The sequence below is a fragment of the Aptenodytes forsteri genome, unplaced genomic scaffold (genome assembly GCF_000699145.1).
Source record: "Aptenodytes forsteri isolate BGI_AS27 unplaced genomic scaffold, ASM69914v1 Scaffold374, whole genome shotgun sequence".
NCBI lineage: Eukaryota > Metazoa > Chordata > Aves > Sphenisciformes > Spheniscidae > Aptenodytes > Aptenodytes forsteri.
This window is the reverse complement of record NW_008795678.1, coordinates 1-25,591: the sequence shown is the minus strand read 5'-3', so window position 1 is coordinate 25,591 and position 25,591 is coordinate 1. Positions and strand designations below refer to the sequence as shown.

Sequence of the window (25,591 nt, the reverse complement as noted above, 5' to 3'; positions counted from 1 at the left end):
ATTTTCATTTGGTTTAGTTTTTCTTACCGAGTTTGGTAATAAATAAAAAAAAAAAGTCTGATGAAAATATAAATGTTTTTATAATCTTCATATTCTTGCATAATACACAGCTATGGTAATAAACAGATGATAGTGTGCAGAGCAACAGCACTTGTTGATGTTAACACTGGAGCTCAAATGAACAAATAGAAGCTGAAATACAAGACTGCTTCTCTTTCTTTCCTGCCATTTTTGTTGCTGGAAACTTAATTTTCCAGCACTGAACAATATAATCAGATTATTTTTTTAGCCCTGTCTACTTGACATAGTTAATGTTAATTATGTGCCAGTGGAAAACTAGAAAAAACCATTACTGATTCTGTCCTCCAAAGTGACTGCTAAGCACTTCTCCTCTGAAAATCAAATCTTTGCAAATTCTTTCAGATTTTCTAACAGGATATATTCTACTTTGGCTTTTCTTTTTCAGTTTCTGTCAACTTTTTAGATGAATTTTTAATTTTGTATGCATTCGCACAGTCTACTACAATCTCTACCATCTGGAGCTTTTAAAAAAAAGAAATCAGTTAAGGGAAATGTTTCTGTTTGGTCTTTTGGCTTGGTAAACACTGGTTCTGCAATGTTGAGTTTGAATGATTTTCACTTTGACCAGGTGAAAACCTTCATCTTCGAAATGAAGTTTGAAAACTATGCTCTTATAATGGCTAAATCAAAGATGAGTTACATGCTTAAGAAAGTGACCAACCAGCTTAAAGAACAGGCGCATTTTAGATAAAAGTCAGTGCATTTGTGAGAGCACTCTGGTATTCTCTCTCAGCTATGAGCGTGGTCTCAGGTATTGAAAGTATGTTCAGAAGTCAGTTTTGCTTTGGTCTGGCTTATTGCACATTCTCCCTTCCCCTGCATATGCTTATGAATGGAGGTCTTGCAGTTAACTTTGATGGAATTATGCCTGTTTACTCCTGCTTTCATGAGTGAAAATATCCTATCAATAACAGTCATAATCATGGCAGTTCCATAACAGACATTCCTCATGTTGGGACCAATGTGTAAAATTATGAACAGAGACTTTGCCAGCCTGGTTCTGGGATACACAGGAAATAATTTGGAGAAAGTAAATACAGTCAGTGAAAAAGGCTTCCTTTGATGAATGATAAGCTGACTTCTCAGATCAAGGACATTGGCAGTGGTAAAGAGGAGCAAGTGTCTGAACCATGGACAGAAAGCTGTACTTAAAAGTTTGAGATGCAATCCAATATGTACACACCTTGTACTTGTTCACTTAACCAGAGGCAAACATTATGTCTGATTTTTACATTCAGCTGTGACATGACAGTTATTATTTTGTTTTTTAAAGGTGCAGTTTCATATCCTACTCATGTTTGAGGGGTATTTATATTTGCAGCATTTCCTGTGATGTAGCCTAAGAGAGAACATGGCTTGTCGTTAAAAATACTGTCTTCAATCCATATAGCTCCAGCAGATATCAGAAGAATGATAATGATACTTCTTAGAAAATGAAAGATAGTCTGTATCTTCTAAAGGAAGTTTTCTAAATTCTCAGGAATTTATTTGGTAGAGCTATATCTCTATCAGATTGTCACTGTGCCTATAATATTGAATGAAATTTTTGGTCCAATTACCCCAGTATCTTCTAGTTTTAGTGACTTCTGGTTCAGAGGGAGATTAAGAAAAATGAACATCAAGCCATATGGATTTTTAAAGCACTTTTATGATGTAAGGTCAGACTATACACCTTCAAGATATCGACACCAAAAAGCAAAGAAATTGACCTGTAATTTTCTTTTTTTAATTAATACCTGGTCATTGTATTTAGTATTGTGATCTTCATAATGTAATTACACACTCTGGGAAGAAAGAGTCCTGTTTGATCTTCTTTAATGTCATTCATTTCTGAGAGGAAGCTGTTGCTTTTCATATTTCTAGGCAGCAAAGAATGATTTGGTTTTAGTTTTTGAAGTTTTAACATCTGTAACTTGCTCCCTCTTCCTCCTCCCATTCTGAGTGAAGTAGCTTCTTTTTTCCTGTTTCTTATGAGACCTCAGACCTCCCCTTCCCATCTCACCCCCCCAACTTGAAATTATTTTTCAAGTATCTCATTATACTTTTGCTTCTACTTGCAGGATTATCTAACTGATCTGATTACCAATGACAGTATTACCTTCTTCAGAATCTCAAAGAAGATGTATCCTCACAGGCCTGTACTGATGGTTATAAGCCATGCTGCTCCTCACGGCCCTGAAGATTCAGCCCCTCAGTACTCACATCTCTTTCCTAATGCCTCACAACACATGTAAGGAAAAATAAAACCCTTTCATTTCCAGGTTCAGGAGTACAGAAGTCCTGGGTATCTCTGGGGGAATAGCATTTGCTTTATAATACTCTTGGCATAAGTTTGTCACAAATATATAAGAAGAGTTTCGAGGTTTTTTTTGGGTTTTGGTTTTTTTTTTACCTCTTCAGACTAGTACAAGTATCTTCGGAATGGCTACTGCATCTAGAACTCAAAATTGTAGCTTGCTGAGATAAATGGAAAGATTCACATTGAATTCATTGGACATTGTTACAACCTATTTGGGAAGTAAAGCACTGTTTTATTTTGAGCAGGGGGATCCAGATCTGGTTCTTGGGCTGTAATCTCTTCAGGGGAAGAAAGTCTATCTCCCTGTCCTTACGTATAAACTATATTATGGGTATAACCAAAAATCACATAGTATGCAATACTTATTACTCCTGTTTCATGTATGGAAAGAAAGGAAATACAGGCCTGCAGCACGAAATTAGACAAGCTATTTCTGAATGAGCTGGTACGTCTGTACATGACCCAGTACAATGTCTTGAACAGGTCCCAAAAGCAGTATCACCTGGTTCCTGAGTTAACATGCTCATAAGCTCCATGATGAGTTGGTTCTTGTTTATAGTACAGAGACATTTTACAGGTACAGCTCTGTAATGCTCCATTACAGACATCTCCTCGCATGCTGATAAAATTAATGGTTCTCCCAAATCACCTTTTGGCACAACTGAAAACATTCCAATATTTTTCTAATTACTGGCTTCATGCCTTCATTGATGTTCAGCATTTGTAAATTTCTTCCTACGTGCCCTTTTTAAATTTTTTTTTAAAGGGGAATTCTGTTTTATTTTGGATTTGTGAAGGAACTGGGAACTGATGGAAATAATAATCAATTGGTAGCCAAAGCTGCTCAGGACTAGTCCAAAGTCCAGTGAAATCCATTTGAGCTCTTTCACTTCATTTAAAATAGAGTCTGAGAGAAGAAGCTTCCTTTGTTCTACTCTCTAGGTACTGCATAACTTAAGAGTTATATATTTCACTATTTTGTGCTGTGCTACCAAAGAGAATCTGTGTCCTAGATCTACAGCAATGCAGTGTTTCTTGTTTGTTTGCCATCTTATGCTCATTTATTTTCTTTGAAATGAAAATTACAGAAATGCCAAATGAGCAACTTCTCGTAGGTTATACACAGTATTGACCTCAGTCTTATTAGAAGTTCCTTTGGAAGGCATTCGTATCTCAGAGATGATAATCATTTATCAAGCAACATTCTACAGCAATGTAATTATGCTAGTTGAATGAAAGAGTAGAAGGATTTGAGGAGGGCCATCAATGAAAAATATAAACTACATCTATTTTTCTTTTGCTCATAGTTTAAGTTTTATTTTTCACACAAACTAGGTTTATCTTCCTGATTATGAAGTAGTTACACAAAACTATTTTTAATTGTAGGTGACTTTTCTTACAGTGATAACAGTTATACAGGAAGTGTCACTTTGTGGATACAAGTTTTGTTTGTAAAGAAACAAATTATCTTAGTAGATTAAGGAACTGTGGTTTTCATTTGGATATGAACATTAAATAGGATTTTATGTACCTCTTGTGCAAATAAACTGCCAATCTTATTCTAAACAATTTTCCTGGCATTACATAATAATAATATCTAAGGGTTTTAATTTCAATCAAGGGTTTAAGATTAAATGTAAACATGCATAATGTGCATCATTCCCTCATTGTATGTACAAATTAGTTCTCTACTTTCCATTTTTTCCCGTGTTCCCACATTCCAGGGAATCCCTCAGTGACAGATAAATCTGTCAATGATAAAGGGGTGTAGGCAGTTCTCACTGTTTTGTTGTCATGTGGATATAGTAGGGAAGGATCAGGACACAGGTAGAACACTTCTTATGAGTTGCCCTAAAGCAGTAAGCAATACCCTAAGCAAAGTCTTTGCCTGGTCCCAGAATCAGAAAGCAGAACACCATGTGGCATGGTACCTCTTCTTGTGGCAGCACTGACAAAGTCTGCAGGCAGATTCTTGAGCTATATCCACAAAGCAAAGTGAAGGTGTGACTGTAATGCTTACACTGGTTGACGTACATGCTGCATTGTGTAGCATTGCTAATAATAGCTAAAAGTTAGTGGTATGGATTTTAGCATAGACTGACAATTGGAGTACTTTGCTTGGGAGCTCTGGTATGTACCTCTGTTGCTAATTTATGCTGTTGTTCTCTTGCTTCTATTATTACATATACTAGCTGGTATGACCATTCAGCCCTATACTGCAGTCTCTCTCCATCTCGTTCTATAGAGCTCCTTTTCATGTGCATCTGCAGTCTTGTCTTGTTTAAAAATTATTCGCATCAACCAGCATTCACATAGCAAATCCCTAGGCTACATGGCTGGTTTTCCTTTTTTTACTGCCTATACTGATAGCTGCAGAGAATGCAACAGCTGGGCAGTTTAACAGTGATCAGAAATGTTATTTCTGTAGAGGGTACGTTTTACCACCCATCTTTTCCAAGGTCAAATGCAATCAGACTAGGACTTATCTTGTGAGTACATTTGAAGAGGTTATCTTAACCAACTTCTAGGAATGTTATATTTGTGTATTTTTCCCATAAGACAGACAAATCTGTTAAGTGTAAGAGGGTTGCATTTGTAGTAATCAAAGAAAATCACAGGCTTTGGTTGGATTAAACAGCAGGAGGTTTCAAATCAGCCAGGAAATCACAAAGTAAGCTGAAAAGGAGTTTGCCAAGCATTTTTGATTCATTCTGGGCATCACATAGCAACAGTTTCCATAACTGTCAGCATTTTCAAAGGAGCAATGTCATTATTTCAGCCACAATAACATTCTGAAATTCAAGAGGCTATTAACAATACAGAGAGCATAAACACCAGCCCTTTCCTCCCTATATGAAGAAGCCTCGATTTGCCGCCTACACACATTTTTCAGATAGCGCCTAACAGAGGCTTTCAGCATAAAACATTTCACTGTCAGATTATTAATTTCATATTTATATTAAAACTCTTAAGACTTCCTGTCATATTCAAAGATACATTAGAAACACAGTATTTTGAGGAGAAGTTTCAACTTATATTACTATTGTTTATCTTAATAACTTACCCTGCTGCTCTGTTGCATACACAAAAACAACAGTAGATATTTGCCAAATAGAAGCTGAATTTATCAGGAAATTGTATGTTAGGAAGAAGAAAATAACTGAATATCTGCTATTTTTTCCTGTGTTACTGTGTCACCCTCTTGGCTTGCACATTTGCATAGACTGAGTTTATTGCTTTGAATGAAAAAAGGAAGCCTCAACAAATCACTTAGAAAAAATAATTTTTAATATTTTAGACTCTGCAGGTGATGTGTTTGAGCCAAGATATGAAGAAATTGACAAAGGTGGTTCTCAATCTTAAGTAATAACAAACTTTTTTAGGAATAGATATAGTAGGTAAAAATAATATTTCTTGCAAATGTAAGCTATATTATAGCTTTCTAGTGAGTTGGTGATGCAGAGAGTCAACATTATGGTAATGATATACCAAAATAAATCTCTTGTTTAGATCTAGGTAACCTAAAGCAGTATAATTATGCACAAAAAAGCACTCCCTGGAACTGCCAACAACATGAAATTATGGAAAATCAGTGATATGTCTCCTCATCACTTTAATGATTTAAGGATCATGAGAACTTGGAGGGGCTGTGAGATTCCAGGAGGACATTGAATCCAGCTCTTGGGATTTTGCAGGGGCTTTAATTAAAGGTTCTGATGATCACAAAGGAGCTGGTGGCTGGAAAGTGTCTGCAAAATACACTCCTATTTCCCCTCACGCCTGCTTTTCTTGGCAGGTCTTTAAAATGCGGCTATGTATCCACTTCTGCTTGCCATGAGCTCACATGCAGTTTGATACCGCCAGGTAGGGTGCCTGTGCTCCTCTGGGTACCTGAGTGTGAAAGTATTCAAGTAGCCAGTCATGTTGAATTCAAAAAAGCTGTTAAAGAACATGGCAGAACCTTTTCAGCAAGTTCTATAGTTATTGTTAAACAGCTTGCATAAGCCGTAATATTTGGTGCTAATGTGGGCAGAGTGAAAGCAAAGCAATTACATGAGTAGGAACTCTATAGTACATGCTTCATCCAGAACATACTTGTGGAGTTCGACTTCTGAGGCTAGTCTCTTGGCCTTGAAATGTATCCATGTTAGTCTGAAGACACTGCAAAAACAATGTATATTTATTCTTTTAATAGATTTTCTTCCCCACAGAGTTGTTTTCATTCTTCCATCTTTCATATGGAACATAAAAGTATAAGACTTTTCCAAAGTAAATCTAGTATTTTCTTGCGTACCTCAGAGAGTTAGTCCTCTAGTGTTGATCAAAGAAATTATTGGTATACATTACTATGGCTTTTTTCTCTGCTGCTAAAACGTTCTGGTTTTCTCTCTGTTGCTTAGCACTCCCAGTTATAACTATGCTCCAAACCCAGACAAGCACTGGATAATGAGGTATACAGGTCCCATGAAACCTATACACATGGAGTTCACTAACATGCTACAGAGAAAGCGCCTTCAAACACTCATGTCTGTGGACGACTCTATGGAGATGGTAAGATTAGTAGTCACTTTTTTTTGGCTAAACAGGTGCTTGTTTCTTGAGTTAAGCTCCAAGCTGTGCTGTATATGAAGATAAGGGGGAAGGAAGGAGGAGGAGGACTGCATCAATTTTTTAGTAGTGCGTAATCCTTTCACCTCTGAGGATTTTGTCTCTCTATTCAATGTGTAAGGATCTTCATCTCCTAAAGACAGGTACCATGAGTTGGGTGGTGTAAGTGAGCTGGTTTGTTGCCACAGAGCCACTACTGATTAAGGGGAAGAGGGAGGGATCACCTGAAAAAAGGTACATCATAAATTCTAAAAATGTGTCATCTGATAGTGAAAAGTCATCCTACAACCTGTTGGAAATAACTACCTAACTGTGGGCCTGTTTTGATCCTGTAACACTGAGTTTCCGAGAGAACAACAACAACAAGTGATGCTACAGGAGTCCTAACTGGAATAATCCTATGGCAAACCAGGCCCAGGATGTTAAATGTTAGAAGTAAATAAATATGTAGGTAGATTATTTTTTTTAATTAAGTCTGCATTATGTAACAATGAAATCTCTTTATTGCAAGCTGGGTGTCTTGAACAGAAACCTCTGAATTAGCTAAAAGCTAGTCTGAAAAAGAATGGGTTTCCAGTTGTAAGAAGGCAGATTTAAAGGTGTTGCAATTTACTGCTTATCTCTTGGCATTCTTAGTCAAAAAAGGTAGAACATAAAATAAGAGGAGTCCTGTAAGGCAAAGATGAGATTATCTGGATGGCATTGCATCAACTTGTTAGTAATGTCTTATAATTACGGATTCAGGCAAGTATGATCTCTGCTTCATATTAATGAACCTGTTTAGGTGGATTAGATACCAGCATTAGGGGAGATCGGCTATTTTACTACACTATTTTGATTTTCTGTTTAGTAAAATGGTTTCACTTTGAGTGATTCACTGCAAGCAAAATCAGTTGGGTTTTTTTTTTAGTTGTAATTGCCAAGTTAGCTGGATCTTTTCTACTGGATTATATGCATCTAATAGTCTTTCAAAATTAAAAAAAACCACAAACCAAAAACAAACAAACCAACCAAAAAAGAACAAAAAAAAAAATTCCAAACCAACAACAACAGAGTTTGTTTTCTTCTGTGCTGATTTGTTCTGGATCTGTGTGAGGCACCACTTTGGTGGTACCCCACCACCTTCGTATGTTTGCAGGTGAAAATGTCACATAAAAATTGATCTGTGGTGCTCAAGTTAGTACATTTCACATAGAGATTCTCATGTAAATCCATAGAAACAATCACAGAGTTAAAGCTCCTCTTAATTCTCCATGTTAGTTCTCCAGCTAGTGAGAGAGCATGACTGAGTGATATTTATCTGGAAGAGATTTTGCAAATATTCTGCATAATGGGGACTCATCTGTCTGAAGGCAAGATCGTTGAGTGTTGCTTAAATAAGTGTGAGATTCAAAATGCTGTCATTTTATTAAAATTGTTTGCTGCAGGAAAAAGATAAAGATGGAGAGAAAATTTCAAAAATGCTTATCACCTTGAAACTTCTATCTCTGTTACCGTATGTATTTAGTACTATCTTGACAGCTCTCATGCAAAATACTGCACCCAAGCACTTTTGAAAATATGTCATGCTAATGTGTTTACCTTAAAACAGAAAACAGAAGTTTGCCTTGTAATATATATGTATTATATATAAATATATATAATCAATTATTATCTGATTATGGATTATTCAGACTAGTTCATTGTGATAACTCAGTGGCATAATAAAACTGTTGTTATATATTTGAATATTACACATAGGCAGAAAATTGTATCCAATATTCCGCACATAGTACTGCTCAGTGGAATGAATTTCATATTTTGTTGCTTTTTTTCAGATTTACAATATGTTGGTTGAAACCGGTGAACTGGACAATACGTATATAATATACACAGCAGACCATGGTTATCATATTGGGCAGTTCGGGCTGGTGAAAGGAAAGTCCATGCCATATGAGTTTGATATCAGAGTTCCTTTCTATGTCCGAGGTCCAAATGTGGAGGCTGGATCCTTGTAAGTTCTTGGCTATTGTGTGTGTGTATGTAGCGACCAGAAAAATCCTTTATGTTCACATCTCTAGTTGTATTGACCTGACATCCAAATGGCAGCACAAAGTTCTCTCATTGTGACTGAGTTCCTGCTCACCTATGGCAGAAAAATATGTCTCCTCAGATACCAGAACCGATAGCATGTGCTGGTATAACATAGTCAAGGTTTTATGCCATTGCCTTTTTGCTTGCATAGGTGTGCAGCACAAGCCACTACACTTTTGTGGATGTAGTTGAAAAAGCCACTTTGAAATATGTCCAATCTAGGAAACACTTATTTGCCTCCTTTTGAGGAGTGCAAATAATACGCATAACTATCACATTTTCCAGGTAAAAAATATATTGTATAATACTCACTTTCACAGTAGATAGTTATTGCTGGACATTAAATCACTTAGTGGAGTCACCTGTTTCAGTTTATGAAGAAGAATGTACATAATATTTCATATATTGTCATCCACAAAGATTCTTTTTGGTTCATCCTTTGAGATTACATGGTTAGGGCTGTTTGTTGGATGCACGCAAGCATGCAGAATATGACTGTTAATTAAAATGGTAGCTTTGATCAGCTAAGAAATTATGTAAATACACTTTCTAAGCAATTATTTCAATAGCAAATATTTGCACTTAAGTAATGATTTTGGACAGAGTGCCGTAATTTGCTGCCTTTTATTTATATCAGTGTGCATGTTTTAGCATAATTAACACACACACAGTCTTCCACACACAATTTTTTTCTTTACCACAGAGGAACAGATCTAGTCTATAATACGGTAGCAAATAGTTACAAAAAAAGTCTCATTCCATTTGCTGGTTAAATTCACTGATTCACATTATCAGTAGGCACAAAAATGTTAAATTCTGTAGATATTACACTGTGTGTCTAATTTATTTACAGCAGTTATGCATGTGAAATAAACAATATGACTTTTCTAAAGAGTAGGGGAGGGATTCCTCAGGTGGAATTAAACATATTACCTCAGCACTGAAAGAAGTTTGTCTGCAGCAGTACAGAATTTCAAGTGAGCTGGATTAGCTTTCTAAGAACATGCTCTCTTTCCCTTCAACTACAGTTTTTGGTCTTACTGGAGAGACAATGCTAATATGGCCCAAGTGGACTGAGCTAGTTTTTCTGCAACATGCAATGCTAGAGACCAGCCACTTCATGTTTGCTCTAGTTCAAGGATCTTTACACCCAGACATACGTAAAAGCTGTGAAACGTTCCCACTGAATTTTATTTTTCAGTGGCTTCTGAAGATGAAAAAATATTTCTATTAGAATCAGAGGAGTCAGCCTGACAGAGTCTAACAGAACAGAGCCCATCACAGCACACAAATAGGAAGAACAGGATAAAATACCTTGGAGGGGGAATATATCAGATAATAAATTGAGCCTCCCTTTCAGCCTGATTTTCTTTAAATGGTAGAACTTCAATCATCCATGTTTTGCGTGAACCTTATGTTTTTCCTGCAGAGTAATTGTCATGACTCCCTTTTGATACCAACGAAGATTTAATAGCAGTCACTGTAGCAAGTCATTACTAAGCTCTCATTTCTATTACCAAATATGCTACACCACAATTATTAGTAATTAAAATCAAATTAGGTACATCAATTTAATTCATCATCCATGCTCTTGTCAGTGCCTGTTTGCTCGCTCGCTCAAAAATGTAGTAATTTTTAAATGGTGTCTCATTAATTAGTGTGAATTTAGCAGCTTTCTTCTGTCCTGTATTTTGAGCTAGAATTCTGCACTGACATGTAGAGCAGCCCATCTGGTCCCATCCTTCCTTTGTGCCTGCAAATCATAGCACGGTGATTCTTTATGTTCAGTGCTGTAGAAGACTGTCTGTATAGCAGTATGCTCACTTTTTTTTTCCCCCCACTTTTAAGAAATTGAGTGCCTTCCTTTTTTTTTTTTTTAAAGAAATAAAAGAAATAGTACACAGCTGATAAACAGTATGTATATATGTAATATTGTGAGTAATTACACAACACTGTCATAGACGTATTTGAAATAAGTTCATAAAGTTCAACATAAACTGAAAATGCTTCTGCAAAACCAGACCCATAGTAAAACCAAGTCACATGATTAGAAATTTGGGCACTCGTTTAGCTACTGAATGCCAGGCTGTGCAGCTAGATGATCTGATCTGTGAGCTCACTCACATTTAGCTGTGGCAGTTCAAGGGATTTGGGGATAGGAGCTGTCTGTACTCCTCTGGAGTTGATGCCAATGTTTTAAGCAAATTTGAAGTCAATTTAAGTTCAAATATTGTCCTGTTAACTGTGGTGGCTGAGAAGCATATGCCACTACTCTGCTAAGTAACAGGGCATGGCTGTTTCTACGTGTTTGCAGAATGGATAACTGTGCACTTGGGAAGATTGATATTATTTCAATTAAAGCTGTGCTTTTCTTTTCTTTTTTTTTTTATTTCAATTAAAGCTGTGCTTTTCTTTTTTTCCCCCCCCCCTCTCCATAACTGCTTCCTCTCTGCTTTTTCTTTCCTGATGCCTTTCCTTTTTCTGTCTCCCACTCTCCCATTAACAGCAACTTTTAGTTATTTACTGAGGTGTCTAGCAATATATTTCTCCTCATGTTCTTTTCAGAACATGCTTGCTGTGATATGAGCTGAGGTACTTATTTCTATACCATATTTTGAAACAGATAAAGCATGTGCTACCTGCCAAATCTACTTTTTAATAAAGTCATCAGCATATTTGGCAGACACTTTGATTCTATAAGACACCCAAGGAGTTTTTCCAATGCTTTCTCATGTTTTGAAAGACTTTTGAACCCTCTTTTGCAATAATTAACTAACTTTGCCGTATGAACTACTTTGCTTTCTCAAAAATGCTCTTTACTAAAGTTTTAAATCTTCATATTAGTCCCTCTTGAGGTTATGCGACTTACCTATTTTTTACATTTTAATTCCCTTCGTGGAAAGGAATTGGCTTGTGTCCTCTTTTCTTCTTTGCAGATGTTACAAAATAAGCCTTTTCAGATCCCTGGTCTCTGGAAGAGCTGGAGTTGCTTGGTATCATTGCATAGACTTTAAACCAGGTTCTCATATATGTTTTTTTCAGGAATCCTCACATTGTGTTGAATATTGATCTCGCACCTACAATTCTAGATATTGCCGGATTAGATATTCCGTCTGATATGGATGGTAAATCCATTCTAAAGCTTCTGGATTCTGAGAGACCAGTGAATAGGTAAGAAATGGAAATGTGCGTGTAAACATGCATGTGTTTGTACAGGAGAGTGAGCAAGTATTCAGCAACATGCAGCAAATTTAAAGGAAAATATCATAAAATTACCATCTATATGAGTACATCATTCGCTGGAAAATCAAAAGACCTGTTTGGCAATATGTGACTTACTTCAGTTATTTATTTTCATTTTTTCAGGCTCATATACTACCTATATGGCATATATGGCATCTGGATATACTAAATGCAATCTGTGTAGCAGTGAGAGGGCTACACATGAAGGTCTTTAGCTATATGAGTTATAGATTTTAAATGTCTCTGTGGCATCATTTGTAGCAAAGCATTTCATATTGAGTAAATTGTAGAATAATTGAGTTGAAAGGGTTGGTTGTGTATCAGACTATACTATAAAGACAGGCTAGCACTCAGAATTGCACAGTTATTATTTGAGACCTTCCATCAATACTTTCATTGGAAAAAGACTGAGGAAGAGAATTAGACTGGATGCTTGCTAGAGAAAATCAGCAGAGAAAGGGAAGCAAGAGATTTGCTTTACCAGTAGCTGCGTGGAGGGAGAGGGGGAAAGGAGCAGCTGCTTTAGAATAGGATACTTTGGGGGTAGTGTGCAGGTTAAGAGCCCAAACTGGAGTCAGGAAATCCTGATTTAATTTGCGATCTTTTGTGATCAAGGACAATTCAGTTAATCCCCTGTGCCTTAAACATGCTTATGTTGAAGTAGTTGCACTGTGTGAATCTGTTGTGGATTTTGACCCTGTGAGAACAAATCTGTCCTATGTTTGCTCATGATTTGCACTTTATGTGCCTGCTTCATAAAGCTGGATGTCCCCTTGTGCAGTTATATGTAATGTTTCTCATCTGAATTGGGGGTGGGATCGAAAACTGGGGCATGACTTGATTACTGGTTTTGTGGGAATTGCTTCTTCCTCTCCTCGTTTCCTCCTAGGTTCCATTTAAAGAAAAAGATGAAGGTGTGGAGAGACTCGTTCCTAGTGGAAAGAGGGTAAGGAAAGTGTTAATCACAAAGCCCAGTCTTTTTAAATAGAAGGATACTGAATAGCTAAAGCCAAAGCAGCTCTCTACCACAGACCTAAAGCCATTTAGCTGTGCCAGCAGGGACACGGCTGCAGTATGCCTAATGGCAGTGATTGTGTGATAGGAGGGAATGTATGGTCTTTGCCTACAGCCTGCATAAATGTGCTGTTGGGGTGGGGGAAGGGGAGTTTTACTTGGATTGAGAGATGGAAAGGCATTCTGTTTTTCTTTCAGCTGCTGCCCCCCGCCCCGACCCTCCTGCTTGTATCATGGGAGTATGAATAACCTTTCCTCTCTGCATGTTCATCTGCTGGCCGTTTGCTCTATGCCTCTGCCTTAATATGTAACATGGGGCATGAAGGGCTTGCAAAGTGCAGCCCTGTAGAGTGGGGAGGATATGGTCTTTTTATATCGACTGTTATCACTGCCTGCCAATCAGACATGAAACACACTGTCTTGGTTTTATATGTTTTTGTACACTCCCTGAGAGCATGATATGAATAACTTGTGAGTTATCAGAGATGATGGTAAGTGCTAGTTTCTACTGGACTATTAAGTTTTGGCCACCAATGATGCTGTGGACTTGGCAGATAACCTACTCCTCTGAGCCTTTTCAGCAAACTGCATGTATATCTTGGAATTAATGCGAAAATATCTTTTTTTTTTTTTTCTTTCTTTCTTTCCCAGTAAACTGCTGCATAAGAGGGAGAATGAGAAGGTAGATGCCCAAGAAGAAAACTTTCTACCCAAATACCAGCGTGTGAAAGACCTCTGTCAGCGAGCTGAGTATCAAACAGCTTGTGAACAGCTTGGCCAGGTAGGGCATTGTACCCCTGACTGAAAGCAAGCAGTTGTAGTTGGGCTGAGCTTAACGCCTTAACTGTGACAATGTCCAACACCTTGTCATCAATGCCAGCTTATAAATCAAATGGCTCATTCTGTGGCCTTTGCTCAAAACCATATTACAGCATTTATGAGACTGACTGTCAGTCAGGAAATTGCTGATTCAGGTGCCTCTGTATTGATTCCTGACTACTGTTAAGAGAACTGCCTAGCCTGTTTTAACACTTTATTCCCCAAATAGAATGTGGTTTGCGATTCATTAGTGATGAGAAGCTACAATGAACCCAACAGAGTGGCCTCCTCCAAATACATATAGCTCTCTTTGCTTTGAATTCTTAATTTAACTCATTTTGTTGTTATTATTTGGAATTGCATATAATAATGAGAAACTAACATTCTGTGAACTCAATATATCCCTCCTCTTAACAAAAATATACTGTGAAAACACATGCAATTATGACTGCAGGCAGCCTGTGTGTATATGGGCACAAAGCTCATTGTGTGTCATTTCTCTTGTTGTTACATGACTGTTCTAGGCAGTTATGAAAATATGTTCACTTTTGATCCAAGTTATGTAGAAGAAATTCAGGAAAAAAAAATTAGGGTAGTATCAGTACATGGTCTCGGCACAGGAGAAGGTTTTGCAAATTTACCAGTGCAGTGCAAAGGCATAGCAAAGCTATCTCCAGCAGCTTCACTCCTGGAGAGATTTCTCAACTCTTGGGGGAATTCTCATCCTCTGGAAACATGGCAAAATTTACTCTGTGCCATTGCTTTCTCATCCAGGTACCGCTCAGAGTACCCCCTTCCAAGGGCTGTAATGCATTGTGCCTGTGGACATGTGGACAAAGGGGTGAAGGTAGATGGGTCCACATTCTAATGTGTCTGTTATTAGACTGGCATTACCTCATATCCTGGCAGCTCAGAGGGCTGTCAGAGTAAGTCAGTCTGTGGAATATAACCATTCTTGCATGATCTGAATGTCTTACTGAGGCTTTTGTCAGTAATGGGCTACTCAGGCTACAGTAGTCCATTTTCTACTGTCGGAGGCCAGACTCCCTGCTTCTGGCTCTACCGATCATGTAGTTCAGTGCACCTGTGAAATGAGTCCATTGTTCCTTAGGTGTTTGGATCCAATTTATATGTATAAGCATTTTCCAGATGCTCTTTTCGTCCTGTGGCTTCTTTGTCAGATTTAGTACACAGGGAGATTATAACATCCTGTTCTTCCTAAAAATACTGAACTGCAGTAGTTTATTGTCATCAGATGTCTTGAGCTGAAATTTTAGGTGGGTGGGAGTAAGCCATTGTTTTCTCAATTTACAGTGTTCTTTGAGAAACTGGGGGAAAAGTCATTGTTTCTGCTACAACATCATCCAGTAAGTAGTTTGAGGAAATGCAGCTTTTCTGTTTCCATTGATATTTTCCCTTTGAGAAGTGTTTCAACTTCTTCCTTTTGTCTTCATCTTCCCAATTATTTTGAACATTATTGTAAGAACAGAGGGGAAGAGAGACTTCCCAAGCCCATGTTGTCACTGAAGCTGTCTCTTTGCATAAGGTAACTTAGCTACATTCAGGCTTTCTTACTCTAATTACCACATGTCTCAGTTATGGAAGAAAGGGGGAAGGCCCTGTATCATCTACACACATTCACAGGCTTATGTTTTCTTCCATGGATAATAAAATATCTTCGACATCTGTAAGAAGTGGGCATAAAATGTCAACTCCGTACTCAGAATTGCCAATAAATTCCGAAGTGAAGGTGTGCTAATAAGAGATGCATGTGCTGCATCCTCATTGGCAGGAGACAGAGAGGAGAAGAATTGTTTTGAGCAGTTCAGTCAGACGTAATTGGAAGTGATAGGATGAAATTGAGCAAAAAAGAAATTTAAGTTGGACATCAGGAAAAATTGCCTAACAATCAAGTCAATTAGAGTCTGGGAAGGGCTCTCAAGGGAGTCTCAATCCATCTAACCCCTGCTCTAGAGAATATGTCCTAGTAGTCTGTCTAGACAGCAGGAATAGTGGGAGATGAATGTGCTTATTTGAGGATAAATTGCGTCTAAATATGGGTGCACCCAAAAGTCTCTTCAGAGTGAAGCAAGACTATCTTCTCAAATGACAAATGGGTGTTGTCTGTTTGCTGGTGCTGTTCACAGCTCTGCATAGTAAGTAGAATAAGCCCAAATGAATAACATACCACTGCCTTGGGGGAGTTTATGGTATACAGATACAGTGGTTATTTAGCAGATGTCTCCTGATCCGGCAGGACACTTTATTATTGTGCATTTAACAGTATCTGGAGTGTTCAGTGCAGAAGGTGAATTTTCACATCCTGATGCAAAGATGAAGAGAAGTCTGGGTCAGAATTAGGTGAAAGCTTGCTAAAGTCATCAGGACTCTTTCTTTTGACTTAAACAAGTTTTGGGGACCTGCTATTCCATGCACAGAGAAGTCTGAGCAGTGCCAGGGAATCCGAAGTGTGAACAGGAGACGAGAAGCACAAGTGGAGGACAAAGACTCAGAAGGGGAGTGAATGAGAAGAGACAAGGACAGAGCTTAGAGTAAAGGAGAGGTAAAGAAATATTTGAATGAGAGAATTTGAAAATTCTGCTTTGTGAGCGTGCAAGTTTGTGAATACAGTTCTATCACCACAAAATGCTCTTCCTTTGCAAATCTGTCACCCTCCTTGACCTATAATCATTTTGATAAGAGAGCACCAGGATCATGGAGATGAGGCTATTCATGCCGTTTAAAACCTTGTTTCAGAGTCCATTATGTGGGGGTTTTTTGGCAGCACTAATATATATAAGTTCTTCTGAATGCAATGGGAATCTGTGTGTTGCCATGTTTTCTTTTTCAGTTAGCAGGGTTTGGTCTGTGTTAGTTGTTTGCATCCAGCAAAGGGTGACTGTAGGCTCAGATGAAAGAGCAGTTCAGCATTTATATTCGAGGATTTAAAAGAGATGAGCTCTTTCTTCCCACATGAAATAAAAAACATTTATCCTAGTACCTGATAGCTTCCACACAAATTTTTTTTCTCTTCAGTGTACTTCGGCCTTTCATAGAACTTTCATTCTAAACTGGCTGGTAAGTGGAAGCTGACCCACTTTTATCTGGCGGCCTGCATTAATGTGCTTTTCTGGAAGCCAATTATATCATCAGCATTGCTCTGTAGAGAATTCGCAGCAACTCCACAGTATCATAACAGCTGCACAAAATCTCCCTCTAAGTCGTTTGCCAACTTTGTGCACATTTGTTAAACATGCAATACCTGCACAATACCTGCAGCACTGCTGATTGCTATAGGAAATCTATGCTGTACGTGATAAACAAACAAACAAAAAAAGTATTAATTTTGTCTTTAGCAGGACCTGGCATAGTACAATAATATTGCTAACTTGTGAAAAAAAATAGTTGTCTGAACTCATATTATTTCCTTTTCAAATCCTTTTTATTGTCAAAGCTCTGTTTATGTGCAAATCTGATACAAGTAGAATTTGCCTTTAAATAGAATTAAAAAATACTATTTTATATGACAGTTTTCACCAGGAGAACATTCAAAACACAAGAATTTGCACTTTGTTTCCTTCAGATGTTCTGCAATTGAAAGGTTTGATACACAGTCTTCCCTCTGATTGCTTTGTGCTGTATCAGGATCATGAAGGGACATTCTCTTTTGTAACTGGCATGAAGATATCATATGTAAAAGTATGTCACTTACTCGATTGGTCCCCCCAGTTCTCTGACATAGCATGGCATAGCAGTGATGAAAACTATTCTGATCAAAGTGTGCTTTCCTACAGCAATTCGTAAGTGGTACCTCTAGATCATATTCCCGCCACCGTAATCATCATTAGCCATTGCCTAGTGCCAAGGGTGGAGCAGTAGAAAAAATTACGTACATTTTCTCCTTTTCCTGAGGGCACTGTAGCCTGAACTTACGTTAGCCAGACCTAGGAAACTAAATCAGGTTTTATAAGGAATTTCTTTAAAAACTGGGAAGAAAGTTTTTGATCTGTGTATCTTTTGTGGTTGTCCGGTTCTTTTGTACCTAGCAGAGATATCCTGAGGTTACTAAACAATTTAGGTTCTGTTGATAAGTGAAGCATATCAAGCCAGCTAGAATCCAGATAATTTTAATAGCTCATTAGACGGATCTTTGGAGTTCCTGAATTCCAGTGCGAGTTGCACGTGCTCAGCAACTTTCAGGATCCGGTTCTTAATCTGTGATTGCAACAAGAAATGTCTTGTTGGTAACTTCATACATTAAAAATTTTATCAGCCCTCAAACTGATAACGTTAGGAGGCAACAAACCATGAAAATTAAAACAGTGATGATTTATTAAGGGCTGTTATTCAAGGATTGTGTTCCTTATCAGGAATTATAATTAACAAAACTGTTCTCCTCCTTTAGCCAGAAATAGCCTATAATGATTTCCAGAGGCTATTTTGCTTATGGTTTTTTTTGCTTGTTATTGCTTCACGAAACCAAGAAATTTGCATCTTTCGTTAACTGAGATTTTTAAACTCCTTGTCATTACAATAGTGGATGTTGCAAGTAGCTTGCCAAAATCAATACCAACATTTAATAAAACCGCCAAATTTTTCTAATATCCTGACATGAGTAGCAGTGTAGTTTAGTTCAAAAGACAACGAGCTGGAGGTCAGGAGACTGGCTTCAGTCTCAGAACTGTCACAGACTCGATGTGGGACCTCAGACAAATTAATTCCCCTTTTGGCGCTGGTGGTTTTTTTCCTCTACCACTAATGTAATTTCTGCCTAGGCTGCACTCACTCCTTAGCTTCTGCAGTACCTAACACAGCAGCTGGGACCATTTGATATCACAATCCAATCATTATATTAATAATAAATGAATTATACAATTGTAATCTTAAATTTAGCTGAATACCTGATTTTTCATTTGCGTGTTAGTTGATTGTCCCACCTGCCTCACTTCAGCTACAGTCTGGGGCATTAAAAAGCTGTCCAAATTTTCTGTCAATAAATTGTTCATTCATCTTATAATTTTAAGGTTTGAGTGATATGTGGTGTTTGGCAACTGAAATTGAGCTGAGAGCCCAGAGGTCCAAATCTCAAAAAATCATGAGCCAGTGAAATGAAATAATGTCCAGTTGGAATGAAGACCAGGCAGTGCTATTTATATACTGATGACATGAAATAGAGGAAACTAGACTTGTCCTTTGCCAATGAATAAATTGGAGGGGGGGGGGCAAAAAAAAACCCCACAAAAATGTTAAAAGATTAAGAAAATAATACCTGTGGGGAAGAGCTAAGGAACTGGGCATATTCAGTCAAAAGAATAGCTGAGGAGAGAGGAATCTGTCTGCATGAATCTAAGAGATGCTATACAGAAGACATGAGCCAATTCTTTTGGGGGGGGGGGGGGGGGGACAAAAAAAAACCCAACAAAAATGTTAAAAGATTAAGAAAATAATACCTGTGGGGAAGAGCTAAGGAACTGGGCATATTCAGTCAAAAGAATAGCTGAGGAGAGAGGAATCTGTCTGCATGAATCTAAGAGATGCTATACAGAAGACATGAGCCAATTCTTTTCAGTCAGCAAGAACAGAGAAGTAGTAATGTGTATGAGACAAACAATGGGAAATTCAAGTTGACTATTTCCTGAAACCTGTAACATCTGAGCAGTAGGACAAGCCGCCAGCAAAAGCAGTAGAACTACCTCTTGTACAGAAGGAGCTTGCGTCTCTCTGGATTTTGCTGTTTTGTCGTCATTACCCCAATAAAAAATAACACAAGGAGCAAACCAAAGCAAAGGAGAAGAGCTAACTAAACTTTAACTTCAACTGTTTCATACTAACTAAACTGTAACTGTACTGTTTCATACAAGAAAAAACATATCCTGACTACCCATAAATGAATTCAGACTGGAAGTTAGAATATTTCTAGGCATTAAAGCCATTTGTCTCTAGCTCACCATCCAATGTGGCAGCAGGGTGAGGTTCAGAAAGCATCCGCATAAAAGAAAGATGATGGATATTGCTGAAGTGGTGTTGTCAGGTTGCTGCAGGGACAGAGGACTTTATTATCCTGCAGAAACTTTGAATCCTAGAGCCTATATTCCTAAAACTGTTCGGGAGGGAGCCTTGCTGGCAGCTAACTGATCAGACAGTTTCACTTTTCACTTCTCTGTAAAAGGGAATGGAATTTCTTTTGCTTAACAAAAAGAGGAGCTGATGAGACACAGCGTGATGATTTAGGGCTCAGCTCTGAAAGCTGTATGTTTCAAATGGAATCTTTTCTTAGCAAGGCTTGTGTGATCAGCCCTTTTCCCCCAAAGAAAACAATGTCAATTGAGAGAGATCCACTGAGGGAAATGAGTGAATTGTAGGAAAAAATCCTACAGGGAAGGTCATGGCTATTTATTTCTGACTGGGGCCTCAAGTAGTGACTTTGAATTAACATCTGTGATTGCTGTAGCAGTAAGATGACATTGATGCACAATAATGCAAAAACCACTTCATGGTGATGGGGGCTGTGAAGGAAATAATGGGGTTTTGACACAGAGAAAAATACAACATGTCTTTCTCTAGTGCTAAGGGGTCATTTGCATGTTCAAGGTGAATAGTGTTACGGGAGGGAATCAGGGCATCTGTTCAGTCTACAACTGCTGCTGTTAAGATTCATGTTTCATAGATATTGAAGTCCTAATTTACTCTTGTTGATACATAATAGCAGGTAGTTTGGGCTGGAGGGGAGAATATATGTTAGAAACTGTCCTTTTTTTGCCTTTGCAGTGTACCTTTGAACAAGATTTCTGTTCAGTAGCACTAATTTCTCCATTAAACTAAAGCCCAGACTCTTCTGCTTTGCACACAAATAACTGAGTAGCATGTGTTGTGCGGTGGGAGGTAGGGTAGAGGATGGAGTAGAAGTGTTAGAACAAGCCCAGCAAAGTAGGTGGCAGAAAGCACAAGCACAGCAGCTAACTTGGCCTGCCTGAAGATGGTGGGAAATCTCCAGCTGGAACAGCTTTAATGATTATATGAGGTGTCTGGAAAGTTTTGCACAACGTGAGCTTGATGGACTTCAGGACATATTGCAGAAGCCATTTATTTGATGGCTTGAGTAGCTGTTCTGCAAGGCTTTACAGGAAGAAATACAGGTTCTTCCTTTGGAGTTTTGATATGAGCTGTGATGAAGACTGGGGGGAAGTCTGGGTTTTCCACTGACTTTTAGTTTGTGTTAAACTGCCTTCCCTTTCAGGAGTTAGCTGACTTAGCTCTTGTGAGATATTACGAGCTATAGAACTTGGATTAGGAACACATCTTTTGGCCTAATGAAGAAAAGACATGAAAAGTTGGGCGAAAGTGATGAACTAAAGGCACTTTGTTTTCTTGACTGGTTGAGTTAATCCACTATTTGTATGTTACTATGTTTTGCTGCTGGATGGTTATCATTGGTACCTGTGAGCCAAAGTATCTCTGGGGCACTCTGGAGTTCTTCATATGTGGATTTAATTATTTAAGTGATTACCTCTTTTAAAGTGTTGTAGTTGCTTCCAGGGGTTGACACAGGTTTCTGCATGATGGTATGCTGTGCACTAGAAACCACTTTAAAAATGCCAGAATTCACAATGTTCAAAGCTTCTTGACTGTCAAGCAGGGGTTTTCACCATTCCCTTGCAATTACTGCCCTTTTTCCCCAAGTTTGAAAGCATCCTGTGGAAATGACTGCAACTAATATAGCTGTGATGTTGACCTAGAGAATTTGTGTTTGTACTTACAAGCAGACCAAGGGTAAGTTGTTGAATCCCAGACACGTTTACACACATGCCCATATCTGTTTGGGGGAAAAAAGTAAAAGCTCGGGACTTTGTTTTTTGGGTTTTTTTTTTCTTCCACATGTGTTCAGTGTTTGCTTCTAAAGTCATTTACGTAGTTCTGCGCTGCAGTTGTTCAGCAGTGGGCCTGTTAATGCATACAATGTGCCCTTCCAGCAAAGTCTTTAAGATGTTTTCACTGTAGCATACAGCTGCCTTGGAAAGGCTTAAACTGCACCAAAAATTAAAGGATTTTTTCCAGTTCACCTGGAGGGGGAAAATGAGCATCACTTTCTTGACAGGAGATGAAAGAAATAGAGAAAAAATATTTTTGGGCCACACATCAGAGCACTTATTTACAGTAGTTCTCATCATGGCATTTAACTTACCTTCTGTTGAATTTTCATTTTTCATCTATCAGACACCTACAGTATAGAGCTTTACTGAGCAGAAAATGCAGTTTGTTCATACATTTTCAAAAATAAGATTCAGATGAATTGAAAGGGGAAACAGCAACAAACATTTTTACATCTTTTTTTTCATTGTGAAAGAAACCGTTGTTTATTATAGTAAAATAACTTTTACTTCAAACCTCAGTCTATGCATCAAAGTTAGGCATTTATAAAAAACAATAAAAAAAGACTCAGCAATTTATTCTTCAAAGGATATTTTTGTTCTACACTCCATCTAGGTAAATGTGTCCTGCTTTACAGATGAAGACAGTTATGCGAAGATGTCTGATTCAAACATTTTATTGTCAGTATCTCTCATTGATTTCCTATGATTCCTTGTGCTGAAAGTTAAGCCAAGTTTATCTGCATCAGTGCAAGGCTTGGATCGTACAAGAGGTTGGACACAATATCTGCACCTAAGAAGTAATCATAGCTCAGGAGACCTGGCATCCAATTGTCTGAGGAAATAAGTGGACACACCATAAAACTCTGATCATTTTAAATGAGAGGATCTCCCGTGGACATAGATAAATCCACTGTAACTGGCCAGTTCACTTCTGACTCCTGTTAAATTCTGTATTATAAAAGCACAGTGATACTGTTTTCTTAGTTTGCTGTCATGCAAACAATGGAGTGAATTTCAATGGAAAATATAAGCTTTGTTGTCCTAACCTGGACGTACCTCTCTGTGGGAGCTGAAGTGACTGAATCTCCCTCGTAGAGCTGCAGGCTGCTGTAAAATGTCGTCTTACTGGGGAGCTGTTGCTGTTTTTTCTTCTGTTCTTTTATTTGGAAAATTCTCAATATTCCAGTGAGTCCTGGAGGCACAGACTTAGGATTTTGTAATAGGGAAAAAGAGGAATGCCTCTCAAGACTCAGCAAAAAGCTGAAGTGTTTCCGAGAGTCTCTATTTAAAGCAGTAGCAACTGCTAGTGTGAGGGGGTTTTTATGTATCTCAAAGCCTAGCTCTGTAGCTAGTAGTGTGTTGGTAAATAAAAGGAGTAGGTGAAATCATTTTGTGATCTATCTGGGAAGTGGGTAAAACTTCTGTGCCAGATTGAAGGTGGCTAAACTCCCTTGCCCTTGGCACAGCTCTGACAGCGGCACAAAGGGAGCTATAAGCAAGTTACTTCAGGTTTTGAGTAACAGAAGGAATTGGAGATTAGAGATGAGATTTTCTCTGGTTTGAGTGGAAGAGGGAGGGGATTCTCACTTCACAGGCATCCAGTGTAGCCCACCATTGCTAGTCAACCCCAAGGGTGTTGAATGGGACAAGCTATTAAGAGAAACACTCAAGATGGAGATAAACTTGACTAACTACAGACTTCCATAGCTGATCCAGTCATACTGACCCTTTTAAAGGTCAGTGAAGAGAAACAGGCACTTCTGCAGGGCAATCCTTTTTCTTACCTCTTTTATATAGCCACCTTAGGATCAAGGGAATTATACCCTGGAAGTGACTGTTCCTCTTCTTTGACTGTAGAACGAGTCTAGGTAACCAGCTCAGACCAGATCTTTACAGTAAAGGAATCCACAACTCAGATAAAATCATCCCACCATCAGGCATTTGAACTAGGAAAGAGAAGGAGACTTCTTTGAAAAGAATATGGGATGGGGCTGAGATTGTATGTAGGCCTGGAGCTTGGTGCTGTTTTAATGGCATAATAGTGGCATAGATTCCTGCCAGCCTGATGAACACACTTGCTGGTAGGCAAGGATTCTTTTCAAACCTGTGGAAAAGGCTTGAACGTCCTTGGTTTATGCCACAGTTATGCTTCTGAAAGTTGTCACTTGTCACCTTCATGTTTTTAGCTGTAGTATTGATTTTGTTAAGAAATTCTTGTTGTTCTGCCTCCAAGAAACAAATGCAAGAGTGTTCCGAAGAGTTCCTGTTATGTCTGAAAACGGAAGATTACAGAAAATCTGTTTTGGTAGCGGGTGATAGACAAGCCCCAGCTTACTACAACAAGGAATCTCTGATAGATCACTGGAGCTGGCCCTTAGACAAAGCGCAGTTGGGACAGAGTTTTAATGACCAAATTTTTCTTCCAGAAGTGGCAGTGTGTGGAAGATGCCAGTGGAAAGCTCAAGCTACACAAGTGCAAGGGAATGGCAAACTTGGCAACTGCAGGCAACAGCAAAGGCACCTCCAATATTTTGCCCAAGTATTACAACAGGAATAGTGAAGACTGCAATTGTGAAGAGAACGAATACAAGCTGAGCCACGTCGGACGGAGAAAGAAACTCTTCTCCAAGAAAAGTAAGCGAACCCACTGTATCTTCTGTCTCTGCCTTAGAAAACTGTTATGAGTTTGTTCGCTAACACACATAATTGTCCTGATTTTCATGGGCATTGAATTCTATCAGCATATTTACTGTGTATCTACCTATGAAACAGTGTGCCTCATATTGGACAATCAGATTTGAAAATATCTCTGTCTGTAGGAAGAGGAGTGTTTTGATCCAAAATAGGGTCTTATATTTATGTCTTTCAAAACTGGGAAATGCAGTACACACACTGAAGTGGCAAGTAGCACATCCTTACATAGGCCATGAAACATGAACAGTGTTTTACAGCAAATACTCCAATTTTCAGTAGGTGCTGCAATGCTTGGAGCCGTTACTGCAGTAATTTAATAAGGATACGTGTGCTTTGTTACAAAAGCTGCTTGCTTCTAACATCCTTTCCTTGTGCTCAGTCAGCAGAGACAAGGCTGATTTTTAACCAGAGATCACATCCAAAGGGGATGACTGTTTCTAGTTTCCTTGGCACAGATCAGGTGCTTTTTCAGAAAGCCCATACCACTAGCTCTGTATTAAACCTTAGTCAGTCTAACATCTATATTTGAAGTACATAGTCTAATTATAGATTAAAGAGGCAAACGGCAGCACAGAATTATTATTCACTTGTAATGTTTCTTTCGTCTCGCTCCACAAATACAGAGCCTTAATTATTTAGCAGATTAGTCTTTCTGTATAATGACCTGGCACCAGCTTCAAACAGAGAGTTTAAATTGATTTTCTCCCATTATATTTGCCTTGCAAGCTGATTAGTACCTCCTAAGCTAATTTTTAGTTGAAAAAAATTATTGGTTCCAGGATTAAATTACTCAACTATACTTGCTGTTTAAATATGTGGCAGAGCAGATAATCTTTAAATAACACTAGAACTTGCAGTTCAATTAACCTTTTTTTTTTTTTTTTTTTTT

At 38.2% G+C, this 25,591-nt stretch overlaps 1 protein-coding gene across 1 annotated transcript in view; it reads left to right on the top strand.

The window, feature by feature from the left end:
* The window catches only part of LOC103901718 (extracellular sulfatase Sulf-2), a gene marked incomplete at its 3' end in the record, with an annotated part of 46,860 nt that extends 22,203 nt beyond the window's left edge, over nt 1–24,657 (top strand). The window contains exons 4-10 of the mRNA XM_009282644.1: nt 2,142–2,311; nt 6,781–6,931; nt 8,806–8,981; nt 12,104–12,232; nt 13,194–13,250; nt 13,970–14,099; nt 24,435–24,657. Coding sequence (XP_009280919.1) covers nt 2,142–2,311; nt 6,781–6,931; nt 8,806–8,981; nt 12,104–12,232; nt 13,194–13,250; nt 13,970–14,099; nt 24,435–24,657 — 1,036 coding nt within the window. The remainder of the gene's footprint in view (nt 1–2,141; nt 2,312–6,780; nt 6,932–8,805; nt 8,982–12,103; nt 12,233–13,193; nt 13,251–13,969; nt 14,100–24,434) is intronic.
* Nucleotides 24,658–25,591: the final 934 nt, after the last annotated feature.